Below are 26213 nucleotides of genomic sequence, written 5' to 3' on the forward strand. Positions count from 1 at the left end.
GAAGCGAACTGGGAGTTGCGTTGTTTTTGGGTAATAAGGAGTCCCAAGACAGGCTGACTAGGATGTCGTCACGGATGCAGGTGCCTTCTGTCCTTTTGCTCCACAGTCACTAGCGCCACATGTATCATCTGATAAGTCCCCAGCAGAGCTTTCATGGTCATTTTCCCCAAAGGGGAAAAGCTAGTATCAGAGCTGAATCGGGTCCTTTGTTCTTATCAGCGTGTTTCCGCCCCCGCCCCAGCTTCATCGAGGTATAAGTGACAAATAAAATTATAATAAATTTACGGTTACCACGTGATGATTCCCACCACTGAGTTAATGAACACATTCTCCGCCTCACATCGTTACTTTTGTGTGTATGTGTGTTTGTGTGACAGAGCAGGTCCTTTTAAATAGCTTTCCCAGAAACTTCTCCCCATCTTGTCTGTTTAAGTCTCACTGGCCACCCCATCTGCAAAGGAAATGCAGATTTTTTTTTTTTTTTTTTAAGCTGGACACAGTTGCCAACCTTCCCTCCCCCTGCCGTTAAGATATGATTCCTTTCAGGGCCACGAACGAATATAGTAAGGTAAGTAAGCCACTTGTGTTTGTGCAAAATTTTAAAGTACACCAAAACACCCAATAATTAAGATAAATGATATTTTAATACAATGTTATAGTGCAATGTTATAGTACAATAGTGTATATTGGAGTCTGAGGTAAAAGGAAAAATTAGTAATGCTGACCTAGTCTTTAATTTCATTTTGGTTCATTGTGGATTTTGAAATTGATTTGTTTTTACATGATTGCATATTAAAATATTATTTATCATGATTAATCAGTTTTTGGCATCCCCTTAAATTTTGAGCTCAAGGAGAGTATCTTACTTTCCTGGCCATAGGTATTCCACATGAAGAAGAGGAGAATGGGAGGGAACCTGACAGTCTGCCAATGAAAAAGGACCTATTGCTTATTCAGGTCCTTAGCCACGGCTGATTGTGAAATGAGTCACTTGTGGTTGAGGGGACATCATTGACAGGCAGGGCTGTGGGGGCATTATTCCTAACACACAAGAACTGCTCAGAAACTACCCCAGTCCTGTGAGAGTCACCTTGAACCAGCATCTTTGTATCTGCATATGAAATTCTCAGGAGGGTTAGGTGTGGTTCGTAACCAGGGGTGAGACCATGTGAGTGTTGTGGTCAGTTTGGGGTTCATTCTATAAAAGTGGTTAATAATATCTGGCCTAGTAAGTACAGAGTCAACAACCATGGAGCTGGAAAGTTTCCAGAAGAACCACTGACTCAACATCTTACCGGTAGCTCTAGAACTCAGGGCACATGATCTCACTAAACGATGGGTCCTTATCAGGAGAGAGATTGATGAAGACATTGTATCGGGATGAAACTCTCCAGCTCCCAGTTCTGTTTATAGACATACCTCTCAGAATGACTCCTTATCTTTCAGCTTGGTTTCATGTGGGCCTTAACAGTTATGACCTTCTCCACAAAAGGACTACTGGAGAAACAATTGACTAAGTTCACATGTGTATGTAAAACCAAAATCAGTTAATTAGCTGTTCTTAAGTACTAATGATACAATTTGAGCAGAAAATTTAGAATTTGGGGTGGGGGTAACTTTTAACAATCACCTGGCATTTCAGAGAAACCCGTTTGAAATTTCATGACAGGGGTGCCTGGGTGGCTCAGTGGGTTGGGCCTCTGCCTTCAGCTCGGGTCATGGTCTCAGGGTCCTGGGATCGAGCCCCACATCATGCTCTCTGCTCTGCGGGGAGCCTGCTTCCCCCTTCTCTCTGTCTCTGCCTGCCTCTCTGCCTACTTGTGATCTCTCTCTCTCTCTCTGTCAAATAAATAAATAAAATCATTTTAAAAAAATAAAAAAAATTCATGACAAAATTATTTGCAGTTTTAGAAAAGTTCCTACTGATGGTATTTAGCTATGAATTGGGGTGCCCTTGAGTAATTATACTAAAAACAAAGTGCTTATTGGATCTTATGGCTTGACTTAGTAGCATCAGAAGGAATAACATGGTAATCTCTCTTTTTGGTAATACTGCTGGTGTAGGCAAAATACAATCCAAACAGTCCACTGTATGGGGTTTTGTTTCTTTTTCTCCCTTTCTTCTTCTAGTTCCAGAAATTATACCTCAGGTAGATTTTATAAATTATTTTTGACAAATCATTAAGTGAGTGAATACCTAAAACATAAAGACAAGTGCTTTTGGAAGAGCCGCAACATTTGTAAGGCGGATTTTTACAAGGATGTTACAAAACATTTCATGGCTATGAGTCATACCTTGCTGCTTTTGTAAATTCTCTGCACTGCACAAATTCATGATTCAGTCTGTCAGATGATTTCCCTTGTTGAGAATATATAGTATTTTGAAAGTTCAGTGGTTTATTTCACAAATCCTCTCACCTGTCTCCTTGTGTCACGCTTTCTGCTTTTAAACCTGTGACCATTTCGTCATCCAGCTCTGAGGCAGGGCTCCATTCCGCACCAAGGCCTGGTTAACCACACCATGCAGCACCTGGCCGAGGCCATCTGGAAGTTTCACGCTTTAGGGAAGAGTGCTGGAGTTTATCAGTTCTTTCCATACTTTCACAGGAATGCTGTGGCAGTTAAATGAGGTCACCAGGAAAAGTACTTTTCAGTCCTTATAGGATTCCAGGTATTGGTATGAGTAAACTTTTTTTTTTTTTTGGTGCAGTTAAACATGTAATTTTCAGGTATGAAGGTGCTAGCCTTTGACAGGGCCGTGCTAATTAACAATTGATTTGTCGTGTCCAGTTGAAGAACACATTTCTGAAGTAGTTTTTCAGGTTATGTTAACAGGACACTGTTAAAATAGGAGTACTCGGTTGTCAGTATTTATTAGCATCTTTTGAATGTGGAAGCTCTCTCTTGGATGTTGAGTGGAAACCTCTGTGTTCATGGATTTGCTCACAGGGCCCAGAGCTTAGGGTCTGCATCTGTGACGCGGTTCTGGAAGCCACGCAGGAGTCCAGCCGCTGGGCGCGCCAGATGCAGCATGGCACGTGCCACTCTGTGAGGACCGTCAGCGTGGTCTGCTGCACATGCACGATGTGACACTGAGCTGAAACGCACAGTAAAGGACAGTAAGGACAGCCGGAGAGCATCAAGGAGGGAGTGTGCAAACCAAGTTCAGGCAGTCTGCCCAGTAGGTGTATTTGGACCCAGAAGCCCACAGCAGACAGACACACTTCTGTAGCTGAATGCCCACATGAAGCACATGGGTTCAAACATTCAGGGTTTTGTTTCTGGGAGCACAGGCGCCCTAGAGGGAGGTCGAGTTTTAGACAGATGGTTGTGGTTCAGAGATCAGCAGAAACGAATGGAAAGTCCTGGCTGCTCTTGGATTCAGAAAATGGAGGAGAGGGTTATCAGGACTGAGAAGCAGGAGACTGGTGAATATTAGATGTTACTCTTCATTTCATGACCCCAGCTCCCGTCCCTTGTCTGCTGTCTTCAGGACTCAGAGCTGGAAGCATTGTGACTTCGCGTTCCTAGCCGGGCAGCTCAGTAAGCTTCGTGTATGTGAACTAATAAAGCTAGGGTGGGAGGGAGCCGGGTCGGGGGCGGGTTGCCGATAGCTGACTTTTCCAGTTGAATGACATTTTTCAGTTCCTCTTTGATGGAAAAAATTGTTGTAATAAGGACATTTGTACATTTCACAACATTTTCCCCTTTCTTTCCCTGTGAATGAGGTAAAATCTAAAATCTTCCATTCCTTTGCTCCACTAGAAGTACAGTGAAATTGGCCCTCTAGATCTGTGTTCAGGCAGAGACGTACATGAAATTTGCAAACACAGAAGAGTCAGGGGAAATAACAAGGCAGGACACGGATCCAAATTTCTGAGCCTTTGGAATCAAAAACTGTCCCCAGCAGTGGAGGCCGACTGTGCCCCCAGGAGGCCATCCTCATGGCCATTCCTTCTGCACTTCTGAGCTCTGGACGACTTCTCATTTGAACTTTTGAAAAAAAAAAAATCTCATCAGCCCGAGAGCTTCCCCGAAGCTTGATCTTGCTTCCTGATTTCCAGACAGAACTGAGTTTAAAACCTAGTAACTGGGTTCGTTTGTTTTTCTGTCTCCAAGGTGTTTGGCCCCATGTTAGTCCTCCCAGCCAAGGCGGGAGAGGAACACTTAGTTACTCAGATGGAACTCTGACAGGAACAAACTATGGAAATGGTGACTTGACAAAATGTTGGCTGGGGAAGTCCAGTTCTCCTTCAAGCAGGGCTAAATGTTTCCCAAATTAATTCTGACAAAGTGAGTTTGGCATTCGACTTTCGGGAGTGTGTCAAAATGGCCTAGGATATTTTAAGTTAACTATCCATTTGTTGACTGTTTTTCTCATTTCTAACCTCTCCTGTGCATTGGGTACTGTACTTATGTCAAATATTTTGCTTTTTAAGTTGTGCTGGAGAAGTTTTAACCTTATACAAATTACCCTGGAATGTAAATGCCATGTGATGTCTTTGATTGGATGTTGGGGTCAAACGGAGGGTGCTGTGTGGCCTTCCCTCAGGAAAGAATGGAGGGTTGTCTTGTTTTCCTCATTTGGTTCTTAGAGTGCATTCAGCTGACAACAACATCATAGTATATCAGGGTAAAACGGCCCTTGCCTTCACTGGGTTTTTGAGTGGACAAGACCGAGGCTTAGATGATGGATGTGTGGGCACATTGTTGAATGTTAATGGGCGCAGCCCTCCACTCTGCGCACAAGCCTACTACTATTATTCAGTTTCCTTTAATGAGAAAAGAAAAAACATGGTACATTTGAATGACATAGTAGACAACTGTGTGTCACCGCGATACATGCGAAACCCCGGTCAGAAAACAGGCAGTGAAGGGGGGTTTTGAGCACATTCTTGCAGGGTTTGTCTCCCAAAGAAAGGCTCGGTTGTGTTTTTGAATGGTTAATTAGGAGCTATCTCCAATTTAGTGTTGCATTCTCAGTGAGTCAGATGACTGTTTTTAACAGCTTCTTTCGGACTCTGGCTCCTGGGTAAAGTCACTATTGCCAAAGCCTAGAAAGCTTGGATGCTGGTTGACTGTGCTTGCGTTCTGATACTTGCGTCCAAAGCCAGGCTGCGTGGGAAGCAGAGGCCACGCTGGCTGAGCAGGAGAGGTGCTCTCGTGTCCGTGTGTGTGCATGTGCATGCGTGCGTGTGCGTGCGTGTAGAGGTGGTGGAGCTGGGCTGCGGGGCCAGCGGCTGAGGGAGGCCTCTCCCGATCCAGGAAGGTTCCCACTCAGCAGCATGAAGTCCTGCCAGCCAGCCCTGCTGAGGGCCAAAGAATGTCTAGGAGGCGAGATCCTCGTCTGTAGCTCCACATCGCCGCCCTCGATGCTGGTGGACCCTCGGGAGGCCATGGGGGGCTCTGCCCCCCTCGGCAACAGGCCCCATGGTACTGACAGGAACAAGCTGTGAGACTGCTCTTGTCCAGGAGGCACCCGCCTGCCTCCTTGTTGTTTGTCCTCCTGGCTGCATCGACTGAGGACATCCCCTTGGTCTCCCAGGGGCCACCATCTTCAGCTGTTTAAGGTGCTCATTCTTACCACTATACCCACACCCCAGATTGCTCTTTAATTGGTGGCCCAGGTAGTTTTTCAAAGGTGTGAAGTTTTACCTTTTCCACTTTGTGTCAGGTAATTTGTCTTTGGTATATAGCAGTTTTTCTATTTCATTTCTTTTCTCTTTATTCCCCCCCATCACAGAAGGTTAGTATTAATAAGTGGCTCTATTTCTAGCGTACTTGCCCTAAGTGCCCTCGTACAGACTCTTTAGACATGAGCTCTGTGGGCGGTTTGTCTTACCTTATGGCCAAATGAGTGAGATGCTCGATTCTGTCTTCCAAAGTCATGGCTCTACAGCTCTCTTCTTTAACCACTGCTGCTGATATCATTTACTGAGTGTGTGCTACGTGCTGGGCTCTGTGCAAAGCATTTTGTGTGTATTTTCTCCTTTAATCTTCATGTCAACTCTGTGAAGTAGGTAGTATTACCCCATTTGATGGCTGGGGAAATTGAGGCATAGGGAGGTTATTACTTGCCCAACTTTATTCTGCTAGTATGTGCCATAGCTAGGGCTTGAACCTCACCTCAGTCTAGGTCTTGGGCCTTAACCACAAATGTGTACCTTCTAGAGCAAACTGTCCCTCTGGGGTGTTTGGCAGTCTCGAAAGACACTTTTTACTGTCACAGCTAGGAGAGTGCTACTGGCATATAGTGGGAGGAGGCTAGGGACCCTGCTCAACGTCCTACAACTTGCAGGACAAGCCTGCTAACAAAGAACTATCCAGCCCCAAATGTTAAAGGTGCTGAGCTTGAGAAACCCTGCTGTGGTTCGCGCAGAGAGCGTTTATGTTTAACGGTAAGGGGCACCTTCCCAGTGAGGCTCTGAAACTTCAGTTACTTCAAGAAATATGCCTTGTTTGCATAGTTACTCAAGAGGGAGGAAAAAAATATATAGAACCTTCTATAAGGAAAAAAGTATTTCGTGAAATTCCTAACTTGTGAAATGGGAAGGATTTGTAGCAGTTCTATACCTGTGTTGTGATACAGCTCTGTGCCACTGCACAGAGCCTCTCACGTGGATGATTATGCTAGCCAGTTTCTCGTCAGATCCTGCTTACAGCCTAATGCACACAGGTTCTCTGCTAGTTATCAGCAGGAAATTTTAAAATTGTGAAATTTAGCGTGTCAGCCTGGTTAGGTCCCGTGGGTCGGTGCTGCTCTTAGGACTTCACAGCCCCCCACCCCCCAAGCCCCGTGGACCAACCCGGGGAGGAGGGCCACGGGAGCGTGGTCTGGGCGCAGGGGGAGCCAGGCTCCTGGGTGAGAGAGGCTGCATATAGGTTCTGTGTGGAGCACAGCCTTAATCACAACCGTCTGTTTTTGTGTTCCAGTCATGTGCTCAGCCCCTCTGCTCATCAGGCAAAACCGAGCATTCCCAGTTGGAGAAGTTTAAGGTCTTCCTGTTTGTCTGAGCTGCTGGCAGCGAAAATGTAGACATCTGTGCATTGTCCAGCTCATTTCCTTCCCTGCAGCCCCCCCCCCAAAGCCCCCCAGCCGCATCGACAGGGCTGTATTGTTCCCATTCTTCCTCATCGTGACCTTGTACTGACTGTTTGTTGTAATCACTCCTCAGATAAAGTACTCCTTGGGACTCTTCTTTTCTCTCAAGTAAATGCTCAGGACTGGCATGTTGAGCATGCAGCTAATATGCTGTGTGCGACATTCTGAAGTGCAAGTCACACCAGGGTGAGACTCACTTTCCGTTCCTGCTCAGCCATCTCCTTGCTGCTTTTTAGGACGAAATGTTTGTTTGGTGGGACACGAATGGCAGAGTGTCTGCCTCTGGTCTCTACTGACCACCACACCCCCAGGACACACCCCCAGGTCCCCTCATTCCTCCCCCTTGGACTGCTCCTTGTCTCTCTGGCCATTTCCTCGGATCCCCAGGGCACCTCCCCGGCATCCCATACTCTCCTTGCTCTGAGATCTCCTCTCAGCGCCTGCTGAGGACACAGGGTCTCCTCCCCAGGACACATGGTCCCCTCATTCCTCCCGCCCAGGACACATGGTCCCCTCCCCAGGACACATGGTCCCCTCATTCCTCCCACCCAGGACACATGGTCCCCTCCCCAGGACACACAATCCCCTCATTCCTCCCCCCCACCCAGGACACATGGTCCCCTCATTCCTCCCCACCCAGGACACATGGTCCCCTCATTCCTCCCCCCCAGGACACATGGTCCCCTCCCCAGGACACACAATCCCCTCATTCCTCCTCCCTAGGACACATGGTCCCCCCACTCTAGGACACATGCTCTCCTCATTCCTTCCCCTCGGACTACTCCATGTCTCTCTGTCTCTCAGCACCTGCTGTATGCCCCACGAGATTTCAGGTTCTTCCTGACTCAGACTAGATGCACAGTCTTGCCCGCATGTCCCTCCTTCTTACTCCTGGGAATGGAAGCATTCAGATAGTTGGGCAGAAATCTGGGAGTCCTCCAGGACTCCTCTTCCCAGCAACCTTCACACTCTGCTAGGCCATGTCTGACGCTCCCTCTCCGACCTGCCCCTCTCACTGCTGCAGCTCAGACTCTGAGCTGTTGTCACCTGGCTCGCTGCACGAGCTTCCTCTGTGGCCTCTGGCGGGCGGTCAGCGCAGCACAGGCTCTGCCTGGCCTCTTGGTGGCAGTCTGTGGGATCCGGGACCCCACCACCCCCTCGGAACTGTCCTGGTGATCACCAGCTCTCCCCAGACCCTGCGTGCCCCTCTGCCTGCAAGCAAGTGAAGTACATGCGTAGACACACTCAGGGCACGTGTGTCCTTACTTGGCTTAATTAACCCTTACAGGTATCCTGGAGGTGATCTTCTAAAAGGCAAGCCTGGTTTTGTCACTTTGATGGTGAAATTATTCCTCTTCATAATGTGGAGGACAAAGTTCCAAATCCCAGACCTATCCAGCCCCTCACTAGTTGGGTCCTGCTGTCTTTCCCTGTCACATTTCTGCCTGCACCCCCTTGTGTCACACAGCATGAATGTGCTAGCACTGTTCTCTGTGGCCTCGCCTGCCTCCTGAGCATGGGGAACCCTCTTCACTGACAACTTGGGGCTGGGTTCCCTGCTGACTTTCCCACCCCCACCCCTCACCCCACGAGCCCATGGCCAGGTGGAGGAAGAGGGCTAATCGCTTCGATGGCCCAGCCATGGCTCAGGTCCAGGCACACGCACAGACTTACAAAGTTAGTGTTGACCGTGTGTGAAGAGGATCTTTCACTCTCAAAAATGAGATCAGTTCACCCCTTGGTCTGGGGTTTAGCTGCATGGTTTCTGAGGAATACCAGACTGGTACAACTTCTCTTTCTGATGAGGAAATTTGGGGACTCTTGTCCCTAATTAAATTGTGTCTTATATAAGATGCAGAGTTCCTAGTTTTCTCAATCATATCCATTGATGTCCCTGCCTTCCTTCCTCTCCTGAAAATGTCCCATGTGGTCAGGAGCTCCTAGAGAACTTTGCAGGAAGGGACAGCTTGTTGAAAGGGTTGCAAATTCCTTTTTGGGAATCACACTTGATATTTACAAACTCCTCCCCTAATGTCATTTGTTTTTCCCTGAGCCAAATATAAATATGCACTTACTTTGTCAAGTGCAAGCTGCTTCTGTGACTGGCGAGTCCCACCTGCACCAGTGTTCCAGGCCCGGGGGGCCCTGCGCTCTGGAGCAGAAGCAGGTGAGGGCAGAGCAGACCTGCCAGGGACACCCCCCTGGAGCCTCCAAAAACACTACGAGCCTGATGTCCAACAGAGCGTGTTTGTCTCTTGAAACTGCCTAAACCCAACGTGTTCTACGAGTTTCTTTCTTGATAGAATTTGGATGCATAAGCCAGACTCACTCAGAGTTCTTCCTAGTTCCTTGAAAGCATTATGAAAAGCTCACAAATAATCCTGTCTTTGAAAAGGGGACGTTGGGGCTATTAGAACGTAGAGGTTAATTTTAATTCTTTTGTTTAAAATTCATCCTAAATAGCTGGCAGATAGGCCAGGATGAACTCTCATTCTCCCGTTTAGCCACCACTTCTATTTCCATGCCCCCCCAAATAGGAAGGTTATGTGCCACTTTGATTTTGCTCAGAATATGAGGAGTGTCCGCGCTGTCCAGCCCTTCAGCCTTCCTTTCAGAAGTGTTCTTCTCCAGTCATCTGGGGTTGTCTGGCAGAAGGAGGAATAATCCTCCTCTTCTTTTCACCCAACTGCAGTTTTCCCTTCGAGTCACTTCCCAGTCATTATGTTCCGGATAAAACCTTACCCTAGTTTTCTCCAGATTCTCCCCGTCCAGTACTGCCCGCCCTGGTCCGCCGTGGTGAGTTCTCAGAGCGGTCCTGCCCCTCGGTGGCCCGAGCATGCGTGTTCTGTTTCTTGATTCCCCTTGAGAGCAGCGAGTGTCTCTTGTCTCTTCCCGCCCGTCCTGTCCTTACTCAGTGACCCAGTATGTTGCTCTGCACATCTTGGACATCAGATCTTGAACAAGGTGTTAGTTTCTAGAAGGAACTGTCTCATCTTACCTCTTGAGAGCTTGAGTGAGCCGGGCTGCTAATCCCAATGATAGATTAGGATAATAAAAAGCATATGAATATGACTTCTCTGGTTTGGGGAGCTGGCAGAATGAGACTCCTTGTTAAGTGCTTAGTTTTAGCAGAGATTAAAGAGCATTATTTTTGAAGAAGGGTGAAGAAAAAAAATCAGGCCACCAGCTGTTCTGGGTTCCAGGAGAAGGAAGAGCTATTTTTGCAGAATACAGACAGGTTCAGCATTACCTCCGAAATCCATTACTTCTGTCCTGTTAAGCTTCTGGGCCCTGGGTTTCTCCACAGGGGTGGGAGGTGTGTCTTTGTGTGCCCAACACATAGCCTGCCTTCCAGATGGGCAGGGCGTTTTTTATTCCTACCAGTATCTCCTATCTCGGAGGCACAATAGGGTTTAGCCCTTGCTTCTACGAATGGCCACCTCTCCTATAGGGCATTTGGGAACAAAGGTCAGGAAGTTAGGAGGTGTGAAACTGGATGTGTTCTTTTCGTGAGTGTTATTCTTGATGTTGACATAGCTTTGGTGTTGACATAGCTTTATTTTCATAGCCCATGCCTGCAGCCTGCCTGCCAATGTAGGATGTCTGTGGTTGACCGCCAAATAATTTATCTCACCAGCACCTCTTACCCCTGGCCTTTGCGATTTGTAATTATCATTTCTAATCAGTTCAGTTTTACTGAACCTTGGTAAAAGATTGCCTTTGACAGCAATGGGACCAAAATTTTAAAAAAAAAAAAAATTTTTTTTATCCATCCATGATCTCAGTGATACTGCCAAGGAAAATTGAAAATCACTTTAAATTAATGTCAGCTTAGCAGCTTCATCACCAGGCTGTTGGGTTGGAGTGCTGAATTTTTAAACATCATTTGAATCACTTGGTTGATCGTAACAAAACAAGACATTTTATTAGATCATTAATGAGAGTACTTATCAGAAATAAGTGCCCCTGGATGGATGCAAATCAGCCTTCTGGGGCCATTTATAACTGAGGAGAGAATTACAGTGCCTGACTTTAATAATTCACCAAAGAACAGAGAATAAACAGCAGCAAACATTAATTTTGTAGGACAGTTTCATATGGTTTATGTTTTGAAATAAAAGGGATGTGACTTTTGACTCCTGCCTGAAACTAAACTCCTTCCAAAGGAGTGTCTCCTGTTGCTGGCTTCTCCAGCTGGAGACTTCATACTAAGGAGCATTGGTGAATCAGCTGGTACCCTTCCTAAAATAGGTAAGAAACCAGCTTATAAATACTTCAAAACGATGAAAACTTTGTATTCTATTGTGTTGTTTGTCGTATGGCCAAGAAATTCTTCACGATCAAGTGTCTCATTTGTCTAGGACGGGTAGCAAAAGTATCAAAGAAAGCACCCTTTTTATGGCCGAGGGTTTTCAGAACTGAATAAGGGGGCTTCATTACAGGATCCCTCTCTGAAGTTAAGGACAGGAGAGGGCCTCATTTGTTTTAGCTGTTAGCCGAAAGACTGGAGTGGGGACGGCTCTGCTGTGTTTCCGAGAGAGAGATAAACTGGAGCTGGAAATGAAAGGTCAGAGCTGCTAGGTTCCTCCATGGAAGGGACAAAACAAGAAAACAGTGAGAATAGGGAGCCAGTCTAGTCCACACCCTCCAACCTTGGCCCTTGGACGAGTCCCTGTGTGCTGCCCACGGGCATGTCCCCCAGCCCCTAGTCTACTCAGCACTGTGATTGGATGTGACCTTCTTTTCTGCCATGTTTGTTTGTTTGTTTGCGAGCCAGTGCAGGGGCAGAGGGAACGGGAGACAGAATCCCAAGCAGGCTCCCTGCTGAGCACGGAGCGGGAAGAGGGGCTTACTCTCACCACCCTGTGATTACGACCTGAGCTGAAATCAAGAGTCTGACATCTAACCAACTGAGCCACCCACATGCCCCTCTCCTACCACCTTTAAACCACTGTGTTTGGCCTTCCTGCCGCGTCTCCCCTCTGCCAGTCCCCCATAGACCTCCCACTGGAGGAGGGTAGGACTCGGGGAGCCGCCTGCTCCACGGGAGCCCCTGGTCTGGGAGAAGGTGGTAAGAGGTGATCTGGTGCTTAAAGTGACTGCCTTTCGGCACTGGAAATGACCGTGGTGGTCTGCAAGCCCACCCCTGTGGCTTTGTGCCTGAGCTGCTGAAGCTGGAGTAGTTGAGCGAGCTGTGTCTTCACAGCTAGTTAGGCGGGAGCGGACACCAGCACCCGTGTTTTCCTGGCTTCCTGTCCGCTGCTTTTCCCCCACCTTTTACTTTGCCATTGGACCAGCTTCAATCCGTAGAGGGTTACTGGTGCTCAAAGATAATTTTTTGTGGCCTCGTGGAGACAAAGAGGCTTTTGAGAGCAGAAAAATAAATGCTAACCAATAGGATAGTAGTAATAATAATGCTTCCTCCTGGTCTGCAAGGGCCGAGACACGGGTGTTGTAGGAACTCTGAGTGGGTGAGCCCACCCTCATCCTGTGCGTGAGCCTGAGAGACCCTCCCAAAACACTGTGCAGCCCCCATTATATGCTGGAACCGGGAACTGTTAGCCACCCTGCTTATGAGAGCTTGGCAGTGAGGATGCCAGGAAGGAACTTCTCTGCCAGATGAGGGTGTGTACTCCTGAGGCCTGCGGTGATCAGGATCGTGGGGAATGGTTTACTGGCATGACGTCTGTCAGTTCTTACGACTTCAGCGGAATATGGGTCAGCATCTTGGGGATGCCCCATTTTATTACCTAGCCAAACACGGTCTGTTTTTTGTTTTTTTTTTCTCCCCCTCTGCTGATTCCCCCAGGCCTTCTTGCCTTGTACCTTTCTCTTATGGAGCCTTGTGGGTTCTCGGTGAGTCATACCCTGCAGCCGACCTGTGCCGGGGACTCTGGTGCAGGAGCCCACAGCGGCACCCGGTGTTCATCATGCTGGACAGGTGTGTAAACCAGGACAGGCTTCCTCTTGGCCCACCCTGTGTAATCAGCCCTTCCAGAGGAGAAGCTGGGGAACCGAGGGCTGGGGGGGTGTCTTCTTCTAGAAATGACCCTAATGCCATTTCTGCTCCCAGTCTTTCCAGCACGTTTGCTTTTGTTTTTTGAGCAGCCTGGTCTTCCGACACATACTCTCTTTTTTCTGAGACATCCAGTTGAACTTTCTCTTTGTTCACTATGCCTCACTATCATTAGAAACTATAACAGTAAATCCCTGTTTCCAGAAAGAAAGTACTGGGTCATATGATCAAGCACAAGGGTTCGGACTTCCAGCATCGGTTTTTGCCCTGCCCATCTTGAACTTTGAGTCTGCGTTGACTCCATCTAGAGTGCAGCGAGGAAGGCTCCTGAGGCCTCCTCCGCCTGGTACATTCCTCAGTTGTTAGGCCAGCCCAGCAGTGTAGGCCAAAGCTGTTGCCTGCATTTCGGGACTGTTCTCCCTTTGCAAGTACCTGAAGCTGCTGCAGTTGTGTATTGAGCATATTTTTCCTCGAAGTGTGTGTATCCCTTTGGGAGCTATGCTTAAGCCCATCTGTTTCCAAAACAGTTTGAATTCTAAGTATCTGGGGAATTCCTCTAGTTAATAAATGAAGGAAGTTTAAACCTGCTTATGGTTTTTTTTTTTTTTTAATTTGGCATTCTCATTAGGGAAAGTTGAAAAATGCTGGGTAGCTTGATCTCTGACTGCGAAGTCACTGAACTGGACTGGACAGTGGTTTAAAAACTGGGTGTGGCTGCAGTCTACAGATCTGGCTGGCTGATTTTTGTAGAGGTTTCAGAAAATCTGACATTGCAAATAGGTGTGCACATTCGCGATCACACAGTATTTCATGGGTCTTAAGTATAGGAGAGAAGGAAGGCTCTAGAGAGGGGAAATTTTTGATGCCTAGAGTTACAGAGTGTTTGTGAGCACCCGCCTTGCACGTCTTACTCTAAACTGCGTGTGTGTTGGGTATGTAAAGCCTTTTGCTGGTGTCCGTCCCCTGTCCAAGCTTGCTGGCACTCAGGAGGTGTGTACACACCAGACCGGGGCGGCGGGGTGGGGGGGGGACAGGAGTTCAGACCATGGGCTGCAGGTTGTATCTTCAGCTGCAGAAAGCCAGTATCGATGTGAGTGAAGTAATAAAAAACGAGTGTGGGCCTTTCGGTGATGCTCTTGGAAATATGAGCATGGTCTACACTAGCCTGTGGCCTTTTCCTTCAACCCTTTCAAAAACTTTTAAAAATTCTACTGCTGTTTAGCAATACCAACAGAAGAAACTTTAGTGAGAATAGAAAAAGTCTGAAAAGGAAAAGGTGAGCAGTGACTAGCATTGTCTTGGTCTTCAGGTAAATCCCAGATTATCCTCTTGGTTTTTAAGGATGTGGGTTGTCTTGCATCTTTAGGCCCACTTCACTGATAGTATCTTTTAGTGGCTTATTTGGAAATAGCATCACTCTGCTGAGGGCTTTGCACACAGACCAGATGGCAGCTGGTAGCGCTGTGATGGGCTTGTTTCAAGGGGTTTCTGGGTGAATTGGCCGAGGTGAGGAGCAGCTCCTGCCCTGTGCCCTTCGGGAAGTTCCTGGGTGGAGTTTCGGTCCACAGGTGGGAGCCCTTTCTCTGAGTCATGCACCTGCACTATCCCCTTGGCCTCTAGGAGGAGGTTTCTGGGGCACTTCCACTCACACCGTCACCTCCTTAACAGCTGGCAGAACCTTGGCACCAAGGCCCAGCTTGAACATTAACCACCCTGGTTTTCTTGTGTTAGTAACACTAATGGGTGAGATTTTCAGTGCCAGTGGGAGGGTGGGAGGTGCAAGGAAAGAACTGTTTTTGCTGGTTTTTAACTACCAGTGACTGTTTCCAGATTAACGTTTTTGTCTGGCACTTATTCCTGAGTTCATAAAATGATACCATATTCCTGTTTAAAAAAAAAAAAAAAAGACTTGGTTCAAAAAGAGCAGTACTGAAATATTAAAAACTTCATTTTTAAATGACAGATATTCTCAGGAGTTGTTAGAAGTCTTCCTCATGGAAGCCATTGGTTTTCACCCTCATGCCATCTCCAAAATGGCCGCATTCCTAGGAGGAATATTCTGATTCTCAGGGGAGAGATTACCTGAAAAAATGTCAAGTGTGGTCATGGCTCTTTGTCCTCTGGGGACTCATTGTGTCCACCTTATGCCTCCCTGATCCTCTCTGTCTGTCTCTCTCTCTCTTTCTCTCTCTCTCTCTCTTTGCCTTTTGCAGCTCCACATCCTGGGCAGTCTTGACCTCTTGTTCAGCAGCGGTAGCCTCAGGGTCTCAGTCCTACCCTCTGATCTCCTCAAAGATCTCTTGTCTCGTGTGTCAGTCCATAGCCTCACTCCTGCCCTGTGGCTTCCAGTTCCTTGGAGAGACCCGCCCTGACGCAGGGTGCCCACCAGCCCTGTAGCCCTGTGCCCTGCTTGGGCCACTCCTGCAGGGCTCTCCCGAGGGCGCTCCTGCCCAGCCTCCCCCTCAGGCTCTGCACAGAGCTCTCCTGCTTGAGGGGAGCAGACTAGCCCTTGTCTTGGCTGATGGCTGCAAGGAGGTGGCTGGAGCCACCCCCCTGGGTGGAAGAAATAGAAGCAGAGAAGGGAACGCTGAGGCAGCACCAAGTGACTCAGGGCTCTTTGGTAAGAGACCTCGGGGAAGCGCCTGATGTGGGAAGTGAGTCTTCAAGCTGCTCCTCTGAATCACTTTATAAATGTCCTCATTTATTCACAAGGGAATTTTTCTTCTTTCTTAGTACTTCCATTTATTAACCTAAAATAAATACAGTAAGAGCAAATCCCATATTGGAGTAGCTCATCTCGCTGAATTGTACAGTGAGCACTCCTGAGACAGTGGACAAGCTTTAATGTTTCTCATTTCCAATTGTTTAATTGTCAGAAGTTCTTTGCCATGCGTATGGTAGAGGATGGTGAAATGGAATTGAACCTGACCCCAGAGAGAGCCCGGACAGGCAACTACCGGGATTCCAGCAGGAGCACGCCCCTCACATCTCAGCACTGGCAACAACAGGGTTGGTTTGGGGCCCACACTGCCTGTTTATCAAGGATCAAGGGCCCGTGCTTCCTGCTGTCAGGGATCCAGGCTGATGGGGAGGCCTCTGTCTGAATGATGTTTGATCTCAGAGGAGAGGTAAGCGAGCTGGAGACCAAGACCCCAGCTCCTAAACTCTTCTGCTTAGAAGTGGCATGCATCACTTCTCACAATGGTTTGCCGAAGCAGTGCTCTCGTCAGGCTTCATGGGGGTGGGGCAGGAAAGTAGGGCCCTCCTCCAAGGACAGACAGAGTATATTGGAAAGAATATCTTCAACAGTCTTCAACAAAAGCTTCCACAGAAGCTTCCAGTCAGAATGAGACTCTTGTTCTAGTTGATTCTTGGGTTTTCTGGGTTTGTGTGAGAGACTCAGAAATAACAGATGGCATAATCCTTTCCGTTTATCATGTTTGGTTTTTCTCAAGCTGTTGGAAGGGAACCTGACTGATGGCATTGTATCTCGTGAACAGCAGTGATTCTTTCTGCCTCTGTACAGAAGGGACTAGAAAGCCTGCAGTTGCTGTGAGAATGAACGTCGTGCTCCCCCGTGCTGGGAGAGGCTGCCCAGCTGTCCACTTAGACAAGCCAGAAGCCTGTTTCCTAAGGGTTATTTATTCTCAGAGTTGAGGCACTTAAACAGAGGGCATTTGGAGTCTCTGGTGTTCGTGAAGAAGGAAGTTATATATCTTGATTTTTATGCATAAGTTCTTCTAAGTTATTTGTTTTCCATCCTTTGTTACTTTTCTCCCTTAAAACACTCTACTTCCTTATTGATCCTGAAAAAACTCACAAAGCTCACTTTAAGACTTACATTTTGCCTGGTGTCACAGAATTCATTATAAACTTGAGAAACACCTTTAGTTTAAAATGATATACAACAGTGACATTAAAAGGCAAACCTTGAAGTTCGAGCTCTAATTGCACTGAACCAAACCAAAGACATGCGGACCGCACAGTACGGGGAGGGCACAGGCGGACGGCCCTGGCTTACAGCATGTGCACAAGATCAGACATAAGCATCTACCTCGGAGATGGATTCTTCAGTCCCTCCTGTTTGACAGAGTTGAAGACCCATAAAGAAAGACATGCTTTCTAAAGATCTTTAGATGGTGAGGTTTGTACAAGGAATAAAATTCAGAAATCTTAAGGAAGGGGTCATGTAGAGAACGGACCAGACAAATATACCTGCTCCCCCTGGCTGCTGCTGTCTCAGGGAGGAAGTGTCAAAATGGCACCTTTAGAAATGGGTGCTTAGCAAGCAGATGGATTAGACACAGGAGAAGCGAGAGTGGGCATCACGAAGGAGTTGTGAGGAGCAGGGAATTAAAGGACACACTTGACAGTGCGCACAAGCTCACTGGGTGCTCCAAGCCTGGAAAAGAAAAGGCTGTTCAGTTGCTTTTGGAGGTGAGCCCTTGCTGCCCTGGAGGGGCCGTCAGGCACCAGACACTGCTAAGCGGGTCAGCCGGAGAGAAAGGCATCTGGTAGGGGGAGCCAGGCTGGGGTGAGGTGGTAACCAGAATGCCTGCACACTCCCTAGGTCTGCTTGGGAAGGTCCTTCAGGTTTCCCGGTGCTTGGAGTGGCCAAGGCCACCCGAGCATGTGCGGTGTGGACAGCCCAGCTCTGGAGGGGGGGAATTTGAGAGAATTAAAGGCCCTGTAGCCAGACTTGCAGTTGTCTGCGGTAGTGTAAGACCCTTGGGCGGGGGGGGGGAGACGGGAGCGAGTGACCTCCTGCTCTTAATCTCCCAAGAGCCCCATTCTGCCATTTGCAGGAGAGAGATGCCTGAAAACAATAGCTGACTTGTGTGTGTGATCCAAACAGACTGTCAGGGCCCCTGAAGAGGCAGGGTCAAGGGCACTGTCCTGAGTGTGTTCACTCTGGCAAGTTGGGATCCACATCCTATCAGCTTGCCATCTTGGGACACACAAACTAGCATGGACCTTAAACAGAAATTCAGAAAAACAACTAAAAATGTACTTAATGTAGTAAATACTGTGAATGTCCGTCCAGATTGTAGAACTTGGGCGTGGGGGTATAGCTCAGTGGTGGAGCATTTGACTGCAGATTGTAGAACTTGGCTTACTCATTAGATCTTCGTAAAAAGCAGTGACTTTAGCAATTTGTTTTATGTTGCACCTACAAATGTCAAGCCTGCTCTGTGCAGGAACCTCCAGAAAGGGGTTCTCACCATAAACACTGGTGGCATTGCGTCTCAGTGGCTGCTGGCCCGTGCCCCGCAGGCCACTCAGCAGCATCCTTGGCCCACTAGCTACCAGCAGCACACACCCCCCTCCCACCCCAAGTTGTGACAAGCCCGGAATATCTCCACACCTCACCACTTGTCCCCTGCAAGGGGGAGGAATTGTCCTGGTTGAGAGCCAGGGCAAGAGTTTCCCTGGGTGGAGTCAGACCAGAGATGGAGAGGGAGTGAGGAAGGAATCGTGGCCGTGAGCGGGAGGATGTGAGCACACGGAGACTGGAACTCCAAGGCCAGCGTGTGGATTTGTGCGGTGAGGCCTCTTCTTAAACATTGTCAAGAGGATCACATTTCCATGGGCCACATGTTTGAGGGGATGGCCAGGGCAAATGAGAGTTCGCAAAACCTCTTTTGGTGGGTGATTTTTTTTTTGAAAGTCGTGCAAGGTGCTGAGCTTTTTGGACCAACCTGGTCCATCAGTTCTGAGAGCTGCCGGTGGGCTCTGCAGAGAAGGCCCCAGACGCTTGAGCTCTTGGATGTTCTGCAAGGACCAATGGACAGCATGTGAGTGGGGAAGCAGCTTGGGTCCCTGCAGATTCACTGACCTGGTGACTTCTGTGACGTCAGGAGCTGTGCCGAGGACAGGTGGTCTGGCTCTGTCCTCCTGAGCTGGGCAAGCCCGCCCCCCCCCCAATCCGCCTTGCCTCTTCTCCTCGGCCCCCTCCCCAGCCCCTCCCCTTGCCCCGCCAGGGCAAGCGACCTCCCCAAGTGTGAGACTTCCCCTGCTCCCACCGCCCTGACCTGGTCTTAGACGTCACTGTGCAGAGAATCTCTGGGGGGCTTGTTAAAAAGACACTTGCTGGCAACACCTCCAGAAAGTTTGATGCAGCATGTGGGGACCAGGGACTGAATGTTTTTTAACACAGATGGTCTACATCTCCCTCTAGGAGATGGGGGGTGGTCCAGGGACCACACTTCAAGAATCAGCCTCCTGGAGGGTCGTTCCAGCCCTTGGAAGGCAAAAGCACATAAATTCTACTCACCTAATCCTCTTGTGCTTCCAGAATATCCTGGGTTGGAGACCATGCTGCCAAAGAAAGCACCAGTGACGTGGGCGCAAAATGCAGTCTGCTCGGACGCGTGCTGGTCATTTGGGTCACGTGGGTCACTGTAGTACGTTCATTACTTCGTCAGTGGCCACATGATTGAGATGATGATTAATGTGTTAAATTATCATTAAGCCCTCTAATAATGACTGGTAACAGCTAAGGTATGTGGAGCCCAGTGAACAGGAGGCTCTGCTGACCACTCTGCGTATGCTCTCGGCTTTGTTCCTCCGGCAGCCTTGGAAAGAAGATATTGCTGCCCTTTTTTTGCAGAGGAGGAAATTGAGGCGGGCCGAGGGGCAAAGTAGATAGCCTGCCCAAGGACGCACAGCTGTTCAGTGGTAGAGCTGAGGCTTGATCTGGAGTCTGTGTTCAAAGCTCTTAAAATCCCGCCATCCCAGCTCACACCACGTAGTGCCCGCTGCCCCCCGCAGATTGGGCGAGGGCAAGGTCCCAGGGAGGAGGCCAGAGCCCGGGGAAAGGGGGGACACTCTGAAATCAGCGGAAAGATGGCCCCTCCTTCTCGTCACGACATCCCCAGGCTCCAGTCAGCCCTCCTGGAACAGGCGGCCTCTCTGTAAGGCTCTGTCCTGCTCCCCGGGCCTGCAGAGCTGTCTGTGCTTTCAGCTGTCCTACGTAAAATGTGATTCCATTTCAAAGAAAGACAGCAGATATTCCTTAGATGTACGATCCCTTTGGTAAAGGACTTTTGAAGCTTCCCGGACACGGCTTAGGACAGGGCTTCTCAACATTGCCATCAAAACTCCCAGGAAGCTCTTCCAAACACACAGAGCCCTGCCCAGCCGGCCTCCTGCATGCTCCCTCACCAAAATTCTGGTTCTTCAGGGCCGCAGAGTTGTCTGTCTCTGTCTATACATAAAATACATACATATTAATACATGTACACATACACGTAGTTGTGTATGTCTCCATATGATTCTGATGTGCGCTCACTGTTACTCCTCCAGATGTGAGGCAGTGGGATAAACAGCATCATCCGCAGTGGAGTCTCACCAAAAATATGTAAGCTGATTCTAAACTAGCCTTTAGATTTACCCTCGTTTCTGTAAAGCAGGGCATAGAGAACACTTTAAAGGACATCAGGAGGAAATGGACAAATCCAGATTGTTGGGTGTTCTGCAAGGCAGCTGGCCTGATATCTTCAAAAACGTGTCTCCATGTCAAGGGAAAAAATGCAAACAGAGTTTAGGGCGAAAGGATTGTTTTTTTACTAAAGAAACAAGATACAAAACCAAATGCAATGCATGAGCCTTGACTGAGTCATGCTTTTAAGAAAAAAACTATGAAAATGGGGGAGGATAGGGACATTTGAGTGTGTACCAGGCTTTGGATAGAAGGAAGGTATTGTCAGGTTTTGTGGGTGTGTTAATTTTATTGTGATCATGTAGGAAAATGACTTTGTTTTTAGGAGGTGTATGCTACAGGATTTAGGGCTGAGGTGTCAAGACATATGAGACTTGTTTTCACATGATTCAAAAGAAAACGTCTGAGTGTTAGCATGAGGCTGGATAGGAGCGTCGAAGCTGAATGTTCGGGGATTTTTAACTTGAATCTTTGCCAGTTTTCCTAGTAAAGTAGAAAAAGATGGGCACCTGGGTGGCTCAGGTCATGATCCCAGGGTCCTGGGATCGAGCCCCAAATCGGGCTCTCCACTTAGCAGGGAGCCTGCTTCCTCCCCCACTCTGCATGCCTCTCTGCCTACTTGTGACCTCTCCCTCTCTCTCTCAAATAAATAAATAAAATTTAAAAAAAAAAAGAAGAAGAAAGAAAAAGAGAACCAAGGTGAAGAAGCAGGCTTGTGACCTTGAAAACTCTGCTATGTCTTCCTTCCCGGGCTTCGTGGCGCCGGTGCTGGCAGCACACTTGGCCTAGCTTGTGACACACCGGAGTCGGCCTCAGTGCGCCTCTGCTCCTCGGTGTCTGCGGCAGTCGTCTCCCGGCCAGCTGGCCCCTTGTGGTTGTGCTCCCCCCTGCACCTCCTTCCCTGCTCGCTGACATCAGGAAGCTGCCAGAGATAGGCCCCTGTGATGGAAGTGACAAACCCAGCAGAGCTCAGCCTACGACCTGCCCCCTTGTTTAAACAGGAGGGCTTGCAGGAGACCAGCCGTTTGTCAGTCGCCCCTTGCTCTGCATTCTGACGGTGGACCGTTGTGAGAATCCTAGCATCATTTTCTGAAAGTCAGAGGACTGTCCAGATGATCCACACCTGTCAGGGATAAGACAGTAAAGTCAGCTCTGCTGGAGTGGAAGTGTATGTCGTGGCCCGTGGAGAGAAGACATCTGCATGGAATGTCAGCGAGGGCCTGGTCCTATGGAGTGAGTTGTGAAGAGGCAGGGAGTCAGGGGGACGGTGGCGGAGGTGTGTTGAGCCCTGTGCTGGGATCCCCGCGGTTCACAACATCTGTCATGAGGATCTGTGTCCCCTTTGATATGGATGTTGTGCCAGCAGGAGTCTGTCCTTGCGCATGTGACATGGACAAATGGGGGCCCTCTACAGAGCACAGGCGCCTGATGAAGCCCATTGATGCATTTCTTGTCCTGTCGATCTGAGGACTTTTCTCGGATCCCCAGGAAAGCCAGTCAGTCAGCCTTGTGTAGTATGGCCATTCCACGTGTAGTAATTATTAGCAAACTATTAGGCTGGAAAGAACAAAGCATGTTATCTCCCTCTTCCAAACAGGCGAATAAAAGCCTCCTTCCCGCCACGGATGGTTGGGAGAATTTGGTGCAGTAGAGGGAGGATCGTTTTAGCGCAGACGGACAGAGAACTATGTTTTATGAACTTAAGCACTTGGCTCTCTAAATAATCCTGCCCTAGATTTGGCGTGGACCATTTTGCTCAGCCTCAATGTGTCACCTTCCATCCTCGTGAAGTTTCACATCCTTTGTCCTCTTAAGTGGTAACCTGACTGCAGGCCTGACTCTGAGCCGAGCTTGCTGCCCGGGACAGTGGACACATGATGTGCTCATTAAGCTCCAGGGCACCTGAGAGGTTGTAGCAGAGCCCTGAGGCTCCATACATGCGCAAACACACAGAAGTTTTATGTTCATGTTGAAAATGGTCCATTAAACAGAAGAGGAGCAGGGATCGAGATCGGCTAGCACATCAGGGAACTGGTTTTCTAATCAGTGAAAAGACTTTGTAGACGCCTCATCTTCTCCTCACGGGCTGGCCTTCCACTGGCCGGTTCCGGGTGGGCGAGAGCGCGGTGGGCAGGCAGGTGGGCCCGCCATGCGGGACCTCGTGGGAGTCATCACTGGCTTATTAATTGTTCTCATTCGGATTGATCATCTCAGGCTAAACAGTCTCTTCCAAAGCTTTTTTGTACTGGTAACTCTTTTCTCAAAAGGCATTTCTAGTTGGTGGTATTTGGGGTTGAGTGGGGTTGAGATGAGCAAGAGCGAGTAGGTTCTCCTTCTGGCCTAGTGCTAATTTCACAGTTGAGTTTGGCAGCAGGTTAGGCGGTGAGGAAGTAGGAAGTAAGACCAGGACCCACCCGGGAAGCTCACCTGGGAGGCTGACACAAGTGACGTCACCCATCTGTAAATAGCACCTGCTCAATGTTTGTCTGCGTGTAATGGCCAAGTTTCTGTCACCTGCCGAGGGCTTCCGGCCGTCACACTGTTGTCTGACCCGTGTCCTCCGTGTTCAGGGAAAGGCTTCTGAGGGAAAGGAGGTGATAGTTATTGAGTGCTGACTCTGCCAGACACCGAGGTCCTCTGACAGATTCGGAATAGTTTCTTGAAGCAACACTGTGAAGCAGGATACCTGACTCTTGTCACGGGGCTAGGTGAGGAAGCTTGAGGGGTCCTCTTGGCCAGTGTGTGGTGGAGCTGGGCTTGGAACCCAGGACCCAAAACTCTTAGACTGGAACCCTCTCCTCCCTTCACCAGTGCTCAGCAGAGCTGCACTCCACACACACACACACACACACACACACACACACACACACACGCCTGCACTCACACACACATGCACACTGACAGTTATGAAGGGCCCGTGTCCTTAGTGCTATGTTAGGTAATTTCCTAAAACAGCATCTTGGGTAACTATAATGATGTGAGGATTTTTGAATGTGCCATGTTTTATGAGATAAATAGTAATCTCTCACTGGCATGTCAACTAGAGCGGTGACGAAGCTTTGACTCTGGGCTTCCTTATTTCCCTACTGCCCTTCCTCTTCAATAACTCCCTGCCCCACCTCACTGCCAGCACACCAGGGGGCTCTTTGTTGTTCTCATGAGGTTGACATGACCTCAGTTAATGGTGTCTAATCATTCACAACACAGCTTTGTGCCCAGATGTCAGATGTGAACTGTGTGATTCTTCCTGACCTTGAAGAAGGGACAGCAGATGGGACAGCCCAGGAGCACGGTACCCCTGTTTCAGGGCTCAGTCCCCTCTCAAGGAGGTTTGAGCTGTTAGAGCAAAGCCCTCTGGTAATGAAGCCATTTGTCCCTGGGAAGAGAATTAGCCTTTGTGAGACCAGAAACAATGGGCATGTTGAGTTGCAGACCTAGGGTGAAGGGAGGCTCAAGCAGAGGCACATGGGCTGAATTGGTATGGGTCAAGGAGTGCATTCTTCCTAGGCGAGTTTCTGTTGTCAACAAGTCTACTCTGGTAATGATGATACTTAGTCAGTGGTTATTAATGCCTGTTTTGAATGATTTCCCCAAGTGAGTAAGTCATGAACTCTTCAAGGTCTTATTTTTTCTTCTTTGAGTTTTTTTTTTTCTTCTTTGAGTTTTAATTAGTGTAGTTTTCTGTCCAGAAATCACCCTGTGAGAAATGAATAAAAATAAGTTTGGGGAACAGTGTGTTATTTTTTGTGGCAGTGTTTACTTTTATATTCTTATTTACCTATGAAGCAAACCCTCACTCTCTGCTACTAATTTGATTCTCAGGCAATAAAAGTGGGTGTTGCTGCACTCTCTCCCTAAGCAAAAGCTTTTGGTGGGCGTTTTTCAAAACTTACTTCATCTATTATCAAGACAGCGGGCAGAGAGTCCCTGTGAGCTTTATAAAACTAGAGCCCGTCTGCTGGCAGGGTTCATTGCCTGCCCGCCCTCTCTAGATGTATCTGGATCTCCGCGGTGTTGACCTTTTCTAGTAAGAGATGCTGGAGCGGGAGCCGGGTCCCAAGAGTGCGGAGGCGGGAGCTCCAAGGCCAAAGGGTGCGCCTGGGGCGGGTGTAGCCCCCCCAACCACCACCACCCAGGGGCGGCAGATAAGGGAACCGCCACACACCGTGTGAGAGTTCGGGAAGGGGGAAGGCGATCAAAGGCAACCGGGACGGGCGCTGCGACGGGCGGCCATCTGCTCCGACACCGGGACCCGCTCCTTCCGCGGGCTTCCCTGGGACAAGGAGTGGCGGCCCGGGCTGGGGAGGGCGGGGAGCAGCCCTGTCCGCCGCACACTTGGCTTTGGGGACCGCGGGCTCTCGGCGGCCGCGCTGCGGGGCGGAGCCTGGCCACCGCTCACCGCCCTCCTCCCTTCCCTCTCGTAGGTGAGGCCGCGCTCCGAGCTCGGACATGGCAGCATGACTGCCCGGGACCGCGCCGCCAGAGGCCGGCCAGGAGGAGCCCCCGGCTGCGGGAGCGAGCGCCCGGAGCAGCGACTGCTTCCTGAAGCCGCCTGAGCCTCCTTCCCCACCCGCCGGCTGTTACTGTTCACCCCGTGGAGTCCTGACTTCTCCGCCTGCGACATCAATATGTGTCATGTTATTGTCACCTGTCGCTCCATGCTCTGGACCCTCCTGAGTATCGTGGTGGCTTTCGCAGAGCTCATCGCCTTCATGAGCGCCGACTGGCTCATCGGCAAAGCCAAGAGTCGCAGCGGCGCTGAGCCCGACGAGCGGAGCGGAGGCCCGTCGGAGCCCTACCACCCGACCCTGGGCATCTACGCCCGCTGCATCCGCAACCCCGGCGTGCAGCACGTGCAGCGGGAGACGCTGTGTGGGCCCTACGCTGAGAGCTTTGGCGAGATCGCCAGCGGCTTCTGGCAGGCCACCGCTATCTTCTTGGCCGTGGGCATCTTCATTCTCTGCACTGTGGCCTTGGTGTCTGTCTTCACCATGTGTGTGCAGAGCATCATGAAGAAAAGTATTTTCAACGTGTGTGGGCTGCTGCAAGGGATCGCAGGTAAGCATGCGGGAGAGGGACCAGGGCCCTGCCCTGCGTGTGCAGCACGCCCCCTGCCCCTTGTTCCTGCCGGTTGGGAAGAGCCGGCTCCTGTCCAGTCAGACTGGCTTTGCTCCCTTTTCCCTGTTGGGACTATCGCCTGTTCTTTGTCTCCCATGTTCCTCATCATTGCTTATTTCCTTGGGTTCGAAGTTATTGGGTTTTGTTAGAGTAACTACTCCTTTTTTTTTTTTTTTTTTTTTTGGCTTTTACCATTAAATTAAAAGCATGCTTTCCTCAGTGCATCCCGTTGAGGAAATTCGGGTGAGAGAGGCCCCCCCTGCAGCAGGCACCCTGTGCTAAGAAGGAAGGCATGTGAGTGTGGGGCCTTCCGTCTCGGGCAGTGGGTCCGGCCGGGTGCTCAGTCTCATCCCAACCACAGGATGATTTCAGCTTTGGGAGAGGAAGAAGCAGGCTGGGAAGGAATTAGTATCAGCTGTTCTGTTTAATAGTGTTCTGGTTTAAATTGTCTGTCTCCTGTAGTCTGACAGAATGTTCTGTGCATTCAGATCAGAAAATACAAACTAACTGCTCCACTTTCAGGCAATTTCTCACTA

At 49.2% G+C, this 26213-nt stretch overlaps 1 protein-coding gene across 8 annotated transcripts in view; it reads left to right on the forward strand.

Moving 5' to 3' along the window:
* LHFPL2 (LHFPL tetraspan subfamily member 2) overlaps positions 1–26213 on the forward strand; it is a 241859-nt gene that overhangs the window by 194292 nt on the left and 21354 nt on the right. For all 8 annotated transcript variants that reach the window (XM_045998990.1, XM_045998991.1, XM_045998984.1 and 5 more), the window contains one exon: positions 24984–25617. In XM_045998990.1, coding sequence (XP_045854946.1) covers positions 25188–25617 — 430 coding nt within the window. In that variant the 5' untranslated portion in view covers positions 24984–25187. The remainder of the gene's footprint in view (positions 1–24983; positions 25618–26213) is intronic.

Source organism: Meles meles, chromosome 3 (genome assembly GCF_922984935.1).
Source record: "Meles meles chromosome 3, mMelMel3.1 paternal haplotype, whole genome shotgun sequence".
In the NCBI taxonomy this organism is placed as follows: Eukaryota; Metazoa; Chordata; class Mammalia; order Carnivora; family Mustelidae; genus Meles; species Meles meles.